At 40.4% G+C, this 14,544-nt stretch overlaps 1 protein-coding gene across 1 annotated transcript; it reads left to right on the top strand.

Annotated features, from left to right (window-relative positions):
* Positions 1 to 1,742: 1,742 nt before the first annotated feature.
* On the top strand, positions 1,743 to 11,734 carry LOC125111792 (granzyme A). The gene is made up of 5 exons (XM_047753880.1): positions 1,743 to 1,840; positions 3,827 to 3,974; positions 6,059 to 6,200; positions 9,549 to 9,821; positions 10,888 to 11,734. Exons 1-5 carry the CDS (start codon positions 1,780 to 1,782, stop codon positions 11,038 to 11,040), a joined length of 777 nt encoding a protein of 258 aa, XP_047609836.1. The 5' UTR covers positions 1,743 to 1,779; the 3' UTR covers positions 11,041 to 11,734.
* The last annotated feature ends 2,810 nt before the right edge of the window (positions 11,735 to 14,544 follow it).

The raw sequence follows: 14,544 nt of genomic DNA, 5'->3' as shown, positions 1-14,544 counted from the left end.
CATGGATTTCATAAGGTCAAGGGGATCTGTGGTGACACATAGGAGGTGTTTGATATAGTAACATTTTTGTGATCACTTTCCATGTTATTTAATTGTTGCACAGAATGGTTATACAGATGAATTATAATGTCCTTACATGCCAAATAATGCTTCCCACCTACCCCAAAGATGCCCACATCCTAATCCCTTGAGCTTTTGCATAGCAAAGAGGAATTGAGATTGTAGATAAAATTAACACTGCTGATCTGCTGATCAGCTCAACCTAAAACAGAGAGATGATCTGAGTGGGCTCAATGTAATCACAGGGATCCTTAAGAGTGGAAGCAGCGGAAAGAAGATGAGTCAGTGTCAGGGTGAGGCAATGTGAGAAAGACTCCACCAGCTATTGATGGCTTTGAAGCTGGAAGGGAGCCGCAAGCCAAGGAATGTGGGCAGCCTCTAGAAGCTGGAAAAGGCAAGGAAATGGATTTTCCCTTAGAAAGGAATGTAGCCCAGCTGACACCTTGATTTTCACCCAGGTGTCAGCACATCAGACTTCTGACCTGTAGAGCTGTGAAAAATAAATTTATATTGTTTTAAGCCACTAAGTTTGTAGTAATTTGTTACAGCAACAATGGGAAACAATTACTAATTCCTTATTTAGGAGCATTTTGACTATTTTCAACTTTTCCTCATTAGGAACAATAATTCATGGAACTCCTTATAGCTAAATTTTTATGCAACTCCACAATTTTTAAAATTATGAATCATAAACATATCTTGGATCAAAGACCATGCAAAAATTTAGTCATATCTTTACATGTATAACCTTCCAGAAATATAGTAGCAGTTTGAATTATTATATGCACATGAGAATTTCCAACATTGGAGGGTATTTTTTTGTTTGCTTTTTAATTTTTAGTAATTTGACAGGCAAAAAATTACATTAAAATGTTTTAAATTGGATTTTTATTATTGCTAACTTGTCCTGTGTACATATGCACACCTCTGTAGATTAGGAATATAGCAGCCATTTTTATTTCTTCTTTTGTAAATTACTTGTTCACATTCTCTGACTATTTTTCTTTTCAGAGGTTCATCTTATTGCTTTATAAAAATAGCCATTTGTGTCACATCAGTGGAAAATGTTTACAATTTGGCTTTATATTTGATGTGAGGTACAGAAAGTTCAACTTTTTTAATCACTGAATCTATCAATCTTTTACAATTTTTGCCTTTGCTGTCATATCGTAAAGCCATTTCTTGTTTCTACATGTGTAAAAATATTTATCGGTATCTTCATTTAGTACTTTTATAGGTGAAATGTGTGCTTAAGAATCTAACTTCAGTTTTCGTTTGTGATTACCCAGAAATCTCAACATTGAATGCATTGAATATCTGTCCTTTCCCTATTAGAATAGATATAAAGATGATACTTCAAAACAATTTCTGATATAGATTTGAAATCTCAGTTTTTAAAAATAAACTCATATTTGAAAGTGAAAAAGTTGTCAAGAGAAGAGGAATTTTCTGTTTAATGTTCTTAATTTATCATAGTCTCCATGGCTTCATCTTTACCCTTTAAGATAGGAGAGTTCTAATGAAGGAAATATGAAACAAATAAGTGACCACAGTGTCTCTAAAATGAAGTTAGGTTTCCCACTAATAAAACACCAAAATCTTTAGCCACACGCCAGAGAAAGAAAAAAAAAGAAAAAAACCACATCCTTTGTGTTTCATTATATATTACTAAGTCAGTACCTGAAACTAAATAGTCTCCATATGTGAGTAACAGAAGCCATGGAAATTCTTTTTCCTTTCTTTTTTCCTGCTGCCATGTGTCTCCTTATAATTCCTGGAGGTAAGACATAGTTCCATATGCTTTTCAGTTTTGCTCATGAGAAAAGAGAATTTTATATTGGTTTAATTTTTGTTTAATGTTGTGTAAAGGGGAAAAAGAAACCATAACTTAATTTCCAATAGTTTTTCATGTTACCTTTTGTCTTTGCTATCTGAATGGCATATTGGCTTTTTAAGATGAAAATGTACCCTATTGTGTCTATAGGAATAATATGAAAGCATTAACTGTATCTGGAGATTCTCATAAATTCAGGCCAGGTCTCCATAGCAAAACCTTCAAGTGATAAACCAATAAAGCCATTAAATTGGGGATAGGTAGATTACTTACTAACTGGATGTCTCAGTCATACAGATACAATTGAGTAGTCATAGCTCTCAGATAAATCTTAAAACTTTTGGTTTAGAATTTATTTGTGAGTATCTATTTCCAGTGGTAGGGGTGGTGAAGAAAGAAAGAACATCAGTGTAAAATAATCCAATAAATTATATGTATATACATGTGCCAACATTTAGTAAAACTTATAATTAAGTATAGACATATTCTAAATGTTTTACATTTACTCTTTTTTTTGGGGGGGTGATCTTTTCTAGGGCCATGCCTGTGGCATACGGAGGTTCCCAGGCTAGAGGTCTAATCGGAGCTGTAGCCACCGGCCTACACCACAGCCACAGCAATGCCAGATCCGAGCTGTGTCTGCGACCTACACCACAGCTCATGTCAACGCCAGATCCTTAACCCCCTGAGCAAGGCCAGGGATCGAACCTGTAACCTCATGGTTCCTAGTTGGATTCGCTAACCACTGCGCCACGACGGGAACTCCTACATTTACTCTTCTTAAGTATCACTGTTATCAGCCCATTTTACACAAGAGGAAACTAAGGCATGGAGAGGTTAAGTGAGTTTACTAAAGTCATCAGCTAGTAAGTAGGAGAGCTGGGATATGAACCCAGAGTCCATGTTCTTAACCACATACTGTGATACCTTAGAGGCTCAGTGAGACCTTCAGAGCTGGGATTCTTTACATGTGATCCATGAGTCCCTTCAAGGCCATGGAAAGCCATTAAGAAGTCTATGAGTCTCCCAAAACTATATGCAAATACTTATATGCATATGTGTGTCTATACGTTATCAGATTCTCAAATGGCTCTATATTTCAAAAATAACAAAAGTAAAGAGCCACAACTTTAGAAAAACAGTACTTCACAATGGAAAGAATTTTTTTTCATGATGTAGAACCAAATTAGAACACTGCTTCGCTATTTATTAGTTGTATGAACTTAAACAAGGTAATCGGCCTCTCTAAACTTCATGTTCCTTATCTCTACATGGGAATAATAATACCCACCTTGCATTATAGTAAACATCAGAGCCAGTGTCTGGAACTAACCAGTGCCTGGTAAATCATAGATGCTGTCATTATTATAGTTAATTATAATTGTTGATTTTTTTTTTATTTTAATATAATTTACCAAATTATCATTCCAAATAATAATCCCACCAGGGGATGCTGTGAGATTTTTCAAGGCCAAAAGCATAGTATCCAACCCAAAACTAAGACAGTGCAGCCTGCAGTAGGAAGTAAATAGACTAGGAATGGCCAAAACAAAAGAGTGGGATTTCTCCCCAATCTGCTCTAACTATGTGATATTAGGTAAGTCTTTAATCTTTTTGCTTTTTGAGCCTGAAGAAAAAGACTCTGTTACCAGATATGTTCCACCTCCCAGGGATAGGAAGGAGAAAGACATTATGTTAAAGGTGCTTTGAATTCTTGAGCAAAAGAAACATCATTTAAATTCAAGATAACTACTATCCACAGCTGTCATGGAAAACTGTAGAAACTGTACCATTTGAACTGCTTTGATCTCTCCCTGACCCAGAGTGCATGTCTATGTACTCATTCTGGATAACTTCATTTTATCAGAACTTTCTCAGAGGGAAGCATGACTTGGTCATAAGATAGGATTTCACTCTGGATTACTCTTTCAGTTTTTCCAGTATCCTGTGACGGAATTATAGGAGGAAATGAAGTGTCACCCCACACAAGGCGCTACATGGCTTTAATTGAAGGGCTGAAAGTCTGTGCAGGGGCTTTGATCAAAGAAAACTGGGTGTTGACAGCTGCTCACTGTGACCTGTAAGTAATTCTGAGCTACTCTCATTCTCAGGCAGTTTGGGGAGGGGCACAAGAGTTGTAAAAGTGACAGCGAAGTCCAAAGCCAAAATTAGGCAGGAATGGAGAAGAAAGTAGACAAGCACATTCAATGTTATGTACTGTGATATTTATTTCTATTAGCAAAAGCCAGATCTTATAGAATAAAATTGAAATGCATGACCATTTTCTCATATTATTTTAAAATATTTTTCACCATAAATAACAACATTATTAACATTCTGAAAAACAAGAAAGGTGAAAAATAGCACTCATAATGTCATCAATTTCACAACCACTGCTAATATTTTGCTATATTTTGTTGCAGTCTTTTTCCATAAGCATATTTTACACAGTTGAGCCAGTGTTCTCTGTGATTACAAGTAATTTACTAACTGTTATATAATCATAACTGTTATATAATACATAATTTGTTTTATCCTGTGTTGCTACATATTAGATTGAACCATAAGAAATTACTGACATTTAACTGTTCTACTTTACAAAATAGCCATTTCCTATGGTTCAAACTAATGTTTTTCCTAACTGTGCTTTGAAAGTCAGAATAATGTTTATCACATCCTATGCTGCTGTTTTCTTCATCAGTATCTGCTGTTGGTAACTGGCACCTACTATTGCCCTGCTTGCTTTAGGAGGGTTTCATGAATAAAAGAAGAGACCTAAAAACTAGCTTCCCACAAAAAAGATCCAAACTGATCTGCATTATATTGTGTCAAATGAGAACTTGTCAGAAATTCCTGTTGTAGATCAGCGGGTTAGGAACCCAACTAGTATCCATGAGGATGCAGGTTCGATTCCTGGCCTCACTCTGTGTGTCAGGGATTCAGCACTGCCGTGAGCTGTGGTGTAGGTCGAAGATGCAGCTCAGATGTGGCATTGCTGTGGTGTGGTGTAGGCCAGTAGTTGCAGCTCCAATTCAACCCCTCGTCTGGAAACTTCCATATGCCTCAGGTACAGCTCTACAAAAAAAAAAAAAAAAGAGAGAGAGAGAGAATTTATCAAGTAAGAACACAATGAATACTACAAATAAAGCTAACCACTGACATACTTGATTAAAAGGCCCACTTGCTGCAAAGTCTATCCAGCAAAACAAGAAATGCTTGTGCTCACCTCTCCCAGATTAGCTAGCATTCGGTTCATAAACTAGACTTAGGGCTAGTGCAGTTCATTTGTTTGCTTTTCTGTGTATGTGTGCATGCACGCATGCTTGTTTATTTAGAGATTCAGCTTTAAAATTTCACTGTAAAATCAAGATTCATTTCTTCAGTCCTTCCTATTAAAACTTGACTTTTTTTTTTTTTTTGCCTTTTTGCCTTTTTGCCTTTTCTAGGGCTGCTCCTGCGGCATATGGGGATTCCCAGGCTAGGGGTCTAATTGGAGCCGTAGCCACAGCAATGTGGGATCCAAGCCGCGTCTGCGATCTATACCACAGCTCACGGCAACGCCAGATCCTTAACCACTGAGCAAGGCCAGGGATTGAACCCGCAATCTCATGTTTCCTAGTCAGATTCGTTAACCACTGCACCACGACGGGAATTCCTTGACTCTTTTTCAATTTTACCATCTTCGAAGACTTAAACAAGGTGCACTATCTTCCTAAAACACAGAGAAGCAAACCTGCCACCTCTGCTCTCCTTGTTAAGTTTAGCGTCTATTTCTTGGGTTTAGTCTCTTCCATTAGGTGTTGACTCCACAAATCCAAGACAGATGGTGAAATAGAGCTCCTTTCCCAGTGGCAGACCCCTTTGGTCAGCACCCAAGCATACCTCTCCAGGCCTTGACAGCCCAATGCTCTTGCCTCTGCCAAAAGGCCTGAGATTCCCTTCCTGTTACTTCTTCCTTAAAAACACGTGAAGTTGAAGCAATTTGAGATAATATCCATCTTGGGAGATTTAGGTAAAGAAAAAAGCCTCATAAATTCCCCCTGCCTTACTGTGCTTGTTTTCAGATAGGAAACTATTGAAAAGAACTGATCAGATTTAATCATATCCATGCTTCATTTCATCTCTTCTCTCACATGCATGACACATTGTCCTTGCTTTCTCCAGGAAAGGCAACCCTCAAGTTATTCTTGGAGCCCACTCTACATCCCATAAAGAGAAATATGACCAGACATTTTCCATTAAAAAGGCAATTCCTTATCCATGTTTTGATCCACAGACATTTGAAGGGGATCTTCAGCTGCTTCAGGTAAATACGGTTTTTTTCAGTAACTATTTTGAAATTTGGTCAGTTTAACCTGAAACTAAGTTTTCACATGCTGGCCTCACAGCCAAGGGTGGCTAGTACCAGGAGATGAGGGAAGAAGCACAACTGAGACCCAGCACAATTGCAGAGATGTTCCCCCTCTAGGGAGTCAGTTCAATTCAACAGATATTGACAAAAGTCCTACTGTGATAGGACTGCCAATCCAAAATGGTAATGCCACCAGCAGCTCAACAGCAGTCAAACCATGTTGCATTTATTGATTCTTGCCCAGCAAGCCAGTCTGTACCCCATGAGGAAGCATGGAGTAGCTCGGTAAGAGAGTTTAGATGGGGCTTATCCTAGGATCTGGGCTTGTGTCACATGCGGAGGAGGGTTTTCGGAAGTAGGAGTTTGCTCTGAACTGTCATCCAGAAGTAGAATAATTCTATGATTGAGTATCTCAGTGAATTCTATCCAGGAGGATAAGAAGCAGCAGTCATTCATTTTAGCCCATAGGGGGCATTTGGTCATTTTGCAGGGTAAGGGGAATGATGCACAGTGACCTTGCTTTTGCTTGTACTCAAACGTGACTACAGAGCAGCCTGGGTTTTGCTCCTTCTTTAGGGCCACTTTGTCTGATATTGGTGGTCTAGGAGAGTGTTGGTGATCAATAGGAAAAATCATGGCCCAGCTATGAATGCCAATAAGCTTTTCTCTTCTTCCTAAGATAAGTAGGTCCTGTTCTCAAAGCATTCACAGTCTAGTGGAGAGACATATAAATCAACAGCTCTGGTCTGACAGCATGTGACTCATCAGTGATGGAGATGACTAAGAAGGGGGCTCTATGGGAGCATGTGGTGTGTCCAGATGATCAGGGAAGCTTTCTTAGAGAAGGTACAGAAGTCAGTTGGTAAAAAGGAGAAAAGGAATTTTGAGGCAGGAAGAACAACCTGTACAAGAGGGGTCTTTCTGGAAAATGCATTTGGAGGAAGAAGGGGAAAAAGGGGAGTTATCATGAGACTTGAGGAAGAGGGGACCCAGACATTGTAAACCATGGGAAGAAGTTTGAACTTTATAGGGAAGGAAATGGGAGGGTATTTTAAGCAGGGCGGTGACATGATCAGACTTGGTTTTAGAAGCATTATCTGGCTGCTGTACAGACAGAATAGCAATGGCAGAAATGGAAAGCAGAGTGTGAACAGAAGATTCACACTAGTCCAAAGGGTCTTGATGAGGAACTTCCCCAGCAGGAGTTAACAGGAAGCTCAGAGGATCCACACACCCCCACATCAGAAGTAAAGATAGGGCCCTAGAGCTCTGTATGTTTCTGGCAAACTCCTCATATTCCCTGACTCCCAGGGTTTAATAATGACCCCCACACTATCTGCCTTGAGACTCTCAAGTTGGGCCTCTCTCACTCTGGTCACTCCTCCTCCCCTATACTGTAAATTCCCCTCCCACCCCCAACACTGGGCAGGGAAAAGCAACCCCCATCCCACCCCTACCCAGTAGAGGGCACCTCCTGCCCTACTTCCTCCTGCATTTTTCTCCACAGCACTTACTCTCTGATATGCTTTAGATTTTTGTCTGCCTTCCTTGCTGGAACAAATATAATCCCCAAAGAACAGACATTTTCTTATTTTTATGCCCTATACCAGGTGGTATAATACCTAGTACATAGTAGGCCCTCTATAAATATTTCCTGAATAATTTTGGATAAGGGATGCAATTAAGCCAGGTAATGGCAAAGGTCATCAAGGGAATAGATCCTGAACTCAAGTTTCAAGCAGGTAGTAGCAGTGGTCGTCTCCTTCAGGACCTGGGAATCTTACCTTTACAAGAGTGTGGAGTGAGTAGCAGATATGAGGGGTTCATATACTTGAAGTCAAGTTAGGAAACCCCCTCTCAGCTCTGACTCTGTGGCCAATAGGGTGATGTTGCTACAGAAATCATAAAGAGGGTGTCAGGACCTTACCATGGTTAACCTACCAGGTTTAAACCTACTGATATGGGAGTTCCCGTTGTGGCTCAGTGGTTAACGAATCCAACTAGGAACCATGAGGTTGTGGGTTCAATCCCTGGCCTTGCTCAGTGGGTTAAGGATCTGGCGGTAGGTGTAGGTCACAGACACGGCTCAGATCCTGTGTTGCTATGGCCCTGGCATAGGCCGGCAGCTTCGGCTCTGATTAGACCCCTTGCTTGGGAACCTCCATATGCCATGGGCACGGCCCTAGAAAAAGACCAAAAAGCAAACAAACAAAATCCTACTGATATGTTCATGGATGCTCTGTGTGCTTGACCCCAGGGAGCTCCCTACAAGCATATGCTTCCCAGACTCCAGTTCTGATCCATTCATTCAGACCTGAAGACCTTTCTGGGGGTTCTTCCTCCTTGTTCAACCAGCCAGATAACAAGAATGAAGGCTGTGAGAAAGCATGAGCAGGAGAGAAGGAGGGACATTGCACATGAGCATTTGAAGTCAGTTCTGTGGAAAGACCATAAACTGTGGCAATTTCACCTTGTAAATGTTAGCAAGGTGGGGTTTGAGCACACTAAAAACTTAGAGGGGACACTGAGGAAGTGGGGACAGTCTGATGGCAGGAAGTGGTGCCTGAAAATGATGCAATGATAGGAATATGAAAGTGGCCTTTGCTGCTGTGCTGCTGTGCTTCTGTGTTTTAAGAAGGTCCACAATACCAGGACCCTCTACCATTTCAAATTGAGCTTAAGGCAAGAAGAAAAGAAAACTAGAATCATCTTCCTCTACCCTCTACTCAACCACAATTGGAAAGAGAGAAAGCAAGGCAGTGAGCCTAGAAGAGGGTTTGAAAGGTAAAAGAAAAGGGAAGGATGTGGGTGAGCCCCCCAAGGCAGTGAGACTGGTTTGTACATGCTCAGAAGTGGGGAAGCCACATTTACACTAAAGTGGAAAATGAGGACACCAGCCCCTTTCCCACTGCACCCCACTGCATCTGGAGCCCTGCTTTTCTTCGATTAATCTCAGTACCAGTCAGTTTACAAACCTAAGACCACCTGAAAAAATGAGGATTGAGTTCTCCAATACAGCTTTTCACCTGCAGAACTGTCAACCACCACCAACATAATTTCATCATTGACAAGTCAGCTGGATTGGAATTCACCTAAACTAGCCTAGCAAAACACTCCTGAAAAGGTGTGTTGTGATTTTTTAAAAATCAATTACTGATGGTTAATTAGGTTGGAACATGTCTTTGGTCATGTCCTTTGTAAGAACATGCCAAATAAGCAAGATACCTATTTCAGTCAGAGCTGTTTTCTGGGTTTGGTTACTGCTGTCCTTGCCTAAAACTGCATCTCCTGTCTCTTTTCTAGCTGGAAGGTAAAGCAACTATGACCAAAGCTGTAGGAATACTTCAGCTACCCAACACAGGAGAAGATGTCAAACCCCACACCAAATGTCATGTGGCAGGATGGGGAAGCACCAGAAAAGACTCGTGCAAAATTTCAAACACCTTGAGAGAAGTCAACATTACTGTGATAGATCGAAAAATGTGCAATGATGCCCGGCACTATAATTTTAATCCAGTTATTGACCTTGGTATGATCTGTGCAGTTGGTAGAAAAGGTGAAGATGATTCATGTGAAGTAAGTAAATTAAAAATTTTAACTGTTTGGGGGGCTATAAGAAATCAGGGTAAATAGAGGGCCTAGGAAGAACATGGTGGACAATTGTTAATACATTTTATGGGCAAGGACCTGCAAAAAAGTCGTTATGTACCCCTTTGCCCCAGGTGAAATCTTCTGCCCAGGGAAACTTCTCTCCTTACTAATGATCAGGATCCCATTTACCTGCCACTTATGGATGCTATCCAGCCTTCTCAAAACTGATCATGACAGCTGGGATTTATCAGGTGCCAGGAACTATGTCAAGTTCTGTGTTGTATGCCATTTAATCCTAAAATAGCCCCATGCGCTAGACACGATTATTATCAACTCTACTTTACAGATGAGGAAATGAAGGCATAGAAAGTTATTTAACTTCCCCAAGTTAGGTGACTCACCTGTCTGTGGGATGCACCTGGACTTCGACCGAGGCCATCTGGCTCCCAGCTCCTACGTTATTTTGCCTTTCTATGTGCCGAGAACGGGCTTGACCAGGGTTTGGCCCTGTTTGGAACTCATGAGTTTGCAAAGTCAGAGAGAACATGAAATGAGGGCTGATGAATCTTGGAAATGATCCTTAAAAATTGTTTGAACTATTGCAAGTTCTCCTTGGTCTGAGATGGCTTAGCTAGTGTCCTTCAGAGCAGGGAGCAGTTCAGACCCCATCTCATGCCTTCAGGCAACCCCAGCATTCAGTTTCTTCCCCTAAAGTCTATAGATGAAGAAAAAGAGGTACAGGTAGACTGAAGGGTACAATTATTTTTCACTGTTAAAGGCTTCCTTTGTGATTCTTCCTTTGTCTCGCTGATGAAAATGAGCTTCACATCTTCTCCAGAATTGCCTTTTTCAAAAGGAAAATGATTGGAAAAGATAGACAAATCTGTGTTAATTGATGTTGAAGGCAGATAACTAGTAAAAGAGATATTAAATTCACCTTTAAATAATGAAAGAGAGAAAGGATTTTTGAGTGAATAAATGAATTAATAGAAAGGTAAGTAAATACCTTTGGAAAGCACCCCTATTTAAAACACATGACTTTCTGTTTCAGGGAGATTCTGGAAGTCCTCTGATATGTGACAACATTTTCAGAGGGGTCACTTCCTTTGGGAAGTGTGGTAACCCCCAGAAGCCTGGCGTCTACATTCTCCTCACCAAAAAACACCTCAACTGGATAAAGAAAACCATTGCAGGAGCCATATAGCATTTCTTCTTCAAAGCAGAAAACTGAGGTAACCACCTGGAGATGTCAAGCAAAGCGGGTTTTAACTTGTCCTATCTGAAGAAGCACCTCACAAGCCTCTTAACCTGGTGTCCAAATGATAGCCTGACTGAAAAACCAGCAATGAAAGAAATGACCTTCTGCCTTTTCTCTTCCACCATTAGTGAAGACTGATTAATCACTGTTCTCTATCTGTGGCGAGAACTGTCCCTTGAGAAAAAGTTCAATTTGAATAAATTCTGCTTTATTCGGAATTTAAAGACTATAACTTTGGGGTTCATCCTTAAAAGGAAGTCAATCTCAGGAAAAGTTAGAATGTTCTTCTTGCTTCCAAATGAAGCTCCAAAATATTAGTGGCCTTGGGAATTCAGAGTCTGCTGTTCTGACTTAACTCAACGTGGGAGTAAGGAGAGAGATAAAGGGGGATTTTTCACTTCTTACTGTATATTTCCGTATCACTTAACTTTTTACAAAAATGTGTGGTATAAATACAATGGGAAAGACTTGGTGTGTGTTTTAGATAGTTGGAAAATTTGGAATTTGAGGTTAGGGATAGTTCAGGGCACTTGCATCATTTATTAACTACAAGTAGACTAAAATTTTACAGGCCTTGGTCCAGTCAGTATTTTGATATGTATTTTGCCTTTGCTAATCGATTTATATATGTGAGCACTAAGCTTAGTTCTATGCTATTCTTAATAGATTGTGATGCATAATAAATAAAAGTGGCTTTTTTTATCACCTACTATTTAGATCCCATCTTTTTATTGTTCTCTCTCTCCAAAGAACTGATTGATAATAAACTCATTCTCTGATAATCCTAAATGATTTATCCAATTTAATTCCCCAAACATTTCCTTGCTGAAAATGTTTTAGTCAGGCTATCATGGGCCATGTGCTAGGCATTATGTCCAGCTCTATAAATACTAAGACTGCCCTCAAAGTGTTTGAAATCTAGTAGAAAACAAGGAGAAATCCAAGAATAAGAGGATATATGCACTGGGTTCTGAGTAAGGATATCTACTAACTTAAGAAGGTGATAAGGAAAAGATAAATAATATTTCACATGCCCAGCAGCCCTCACAATAAGCCCTCAGAGTCTTCCTCCTGAGACATGCCCTGTGTCTTCACAGACCAACACAAATTTTGGATTGCAGACTGGAATGCCACAGACATCACAACAGCCTAGTGGATAGATCACTGATCTACCAGTCAGACACGAGCTCCATCACTAGACAGTGTAAGACCTTGAGCAGGGAGTGTCTGTGCCTCTGTTTTCACACTTGTGAACTGGAAATAGTAACATAAAAAGGCCTAACAGGAGGTGTCCCCAAAATGTGAAGTTAAGAGTGGTGCATCTTCCTAGTTCACACTTCCTAAGATGGTTATCATCAAAAAATAGACAATAGCAGATATTGATGAGGATGTGGAGAAACCCTAATACAACACTGATGGGAATATGAAATACTGTGGAAAGCAGTTTGACAGTTCCTCAAAAGGTTAGACATAGTGCTAACACGTGACTCTGTGATTCTACTCCTGGGCACATACACAAGAGCAATGAAGAGCCATGTCCTCGCCAAAGCACCTACATGAATGTTTATGGCAGCATCATTCATAATAACCAAAAAGTAGAAACAATCCAAAGTCTACAACTGATGAATAGATAAACAAAATGTGCTATGTCCATGCAATGGAGTATTATTCAGTTAAAAAAGGAAATGAAGGGAGTTCCCGTCGTGGCTCAGTGGATAACAAATCCGACTAGGAACCATCGGGTTGCGGGTTCGATCCCTGGCCTTGCTCAGTGAGTTGAAGGTCTGGCGTTGCTGTGAGCTGTGGTGTAGGTTGCAGACGCGGCTTGGATTCTGAGTTGCTGTGGCTGTGGTGTAAGCTGGCGGCTACAGCTCCGATTAGACCCCTAGTCTGGGAACCTCCATATGCCATGGATGCAGCCTAAAAAGACAAAAAAAAAAGAAAAGAAAAGAAAAGAAATGAAGTACTGACACGTGCTATCATGTATGTATGTGGCCGAACACAGATAAACCTTAAAAACACTATGCTAAGTGAGAGAAGCCAAATAGAAAAGGCTACATGTATGATTCCATTTATAGAAAATGTCCAGAATAAGGAGATTTATTGACAGAAAGTAGATGAGTATTGCAAGGAGTTGGGGAAAGGGGGTTTAGGGAGTGGCTGCTAAGGGATGTGGAGTTTCCTTTGGAATGATGAAAATCTTCAGGAATTAGTTTATGGTTATAGGTGCACAACCTTGTAAATATACTAAAACCATTGACCTATATGCTTTAAAGTGGCTGGTTTTATGGTATGTGAATGATAACCCATTAAAAAAAAGAGAGAGCCGTCTATCTTCTAAGACTGAAACTAGAAGCAGCAACTTTCAGTCAGTGCACAACCGCTACCAAAGCACCCCACCCAAAGGGAGGGGTTGTCAAGCTGCCACTAAATAGACCTGAGAAGAAGCAGATTATGCAACATCTCCATAGGGCATCCTAAATCGGGAACTAACTGAAGAAAACTATTCTGAAAGTTCCTGCTGTGATGCAGTGGGTTAAGGATCCAACTGCAGTGGCTTGGGTCGATGCAGAGGTACAGGTTCAATCCCCAGCCTGGAGCAGTCGGATAAAGGATCCAGCATTGCTGCACTGAGGTGTAGGTTGCAGCTGTGGCTCAGGTGCAATCCCTTGCCCAGGAATTTCCATTTAAAAGAAGAAAAAGAAGAAAGCTATTCTGTAATCTAATCCTCTCTGTTATCACCAGCGTGCCTAAGGAAAAGAGACAGGAGGGACAGACCACTTTCTGGAAAAGGAGGAAAATCATTTGGTGCTTACTGTTGCAAAGTTATGCTGATTCATAGGCCTGATGTCAGTTCTTTTGAGAGAGACATCAGTAGATCAGCAAGACAAAAGTCTTACTGGATAGAAATGTGATTTCAGAGTTGGGGTGGGAGTTGGGGGGGTTATAAAATCCTATCCAACCAAGCAATAACCTACCTTTAAGATGATGTACCTTGAGAGGAGAGAGGACGCACCCAGAGCAAATGAAGCACTGTTCTTCCATCACATAATAGTGTGATAAATCCGCTCTCTACTTTAGACATTAGTTTCCTCCAAGTTTGGGTACGTGAGTTAGGCTACAGAGCAAAGAGTACCCTGCAACACAGAGTTTTAAGAGTCCCTCTCACCTACTCAAAGGCATCAGTTCCAGCAATGCCATATCTCTCCCCTACCCCCACCACATCCTCAATTTTTTTCCATTCCCAGAAGTATATAAACATACTTTTATCCTCCCCATCTTAAAGAGAAAAAAGAAGAGCTCCCTTATGGCTCAGTGAGTTAAAAATCAGGTGTTCTCACTGCTGTGGCTCAGATCACTACCATGGCACAGGTTCATTCCCTGGCCTGGGAACTTCCTCATGCCATGGGTGCAGACAAAAAAAAAAAAAGATAAAAAGAAAGCAAGACT

The sequence above is a fragment of the Phacochoerus africanus genome, chromosome 1, assembly GCF_016906955.1.
Source record: "Phacochoerus africanus isolate WHEZ1 chromosome 1, ROS_Pafr_v1, whole genome shotgun sequence".
Classification (NCBI taxonomy): domain Eukaryota; kingdom Metazoa; phylum Chordata; class Mammalia; order Artiodactyla; family Suidae; genus Phacochoerus; species Phacochoerus africanus.
Note: the sequence above shows the minus strand (reverse complement) of the source record. Positions and strands in the feature narration are given on the sequence as shown.

Coding starts and splice junctions, on each gene's coding strand:
- LOC125111792 (XM_047753880.1), top strand. CDS start 1,780: ATGGAAATTCTTTTTCCTTTCTTTTTTCCTGCTGCCATGTGTCTCCTT. Junction 1,841..3,826: donor TCTCCTTATAATTCCTGGAG/GTAAGACATAGT, acceptor TTACTCTTTCAG/TTTTTCCAGTATCCTGTGAC. Junction 9,822..10,887: donor GTGAAGATGATTCATGTGAA/GTAAGTAAATTA, acceptor TTTCTGTTTCAG/GGAGATTCTGGAAGTCCTCT.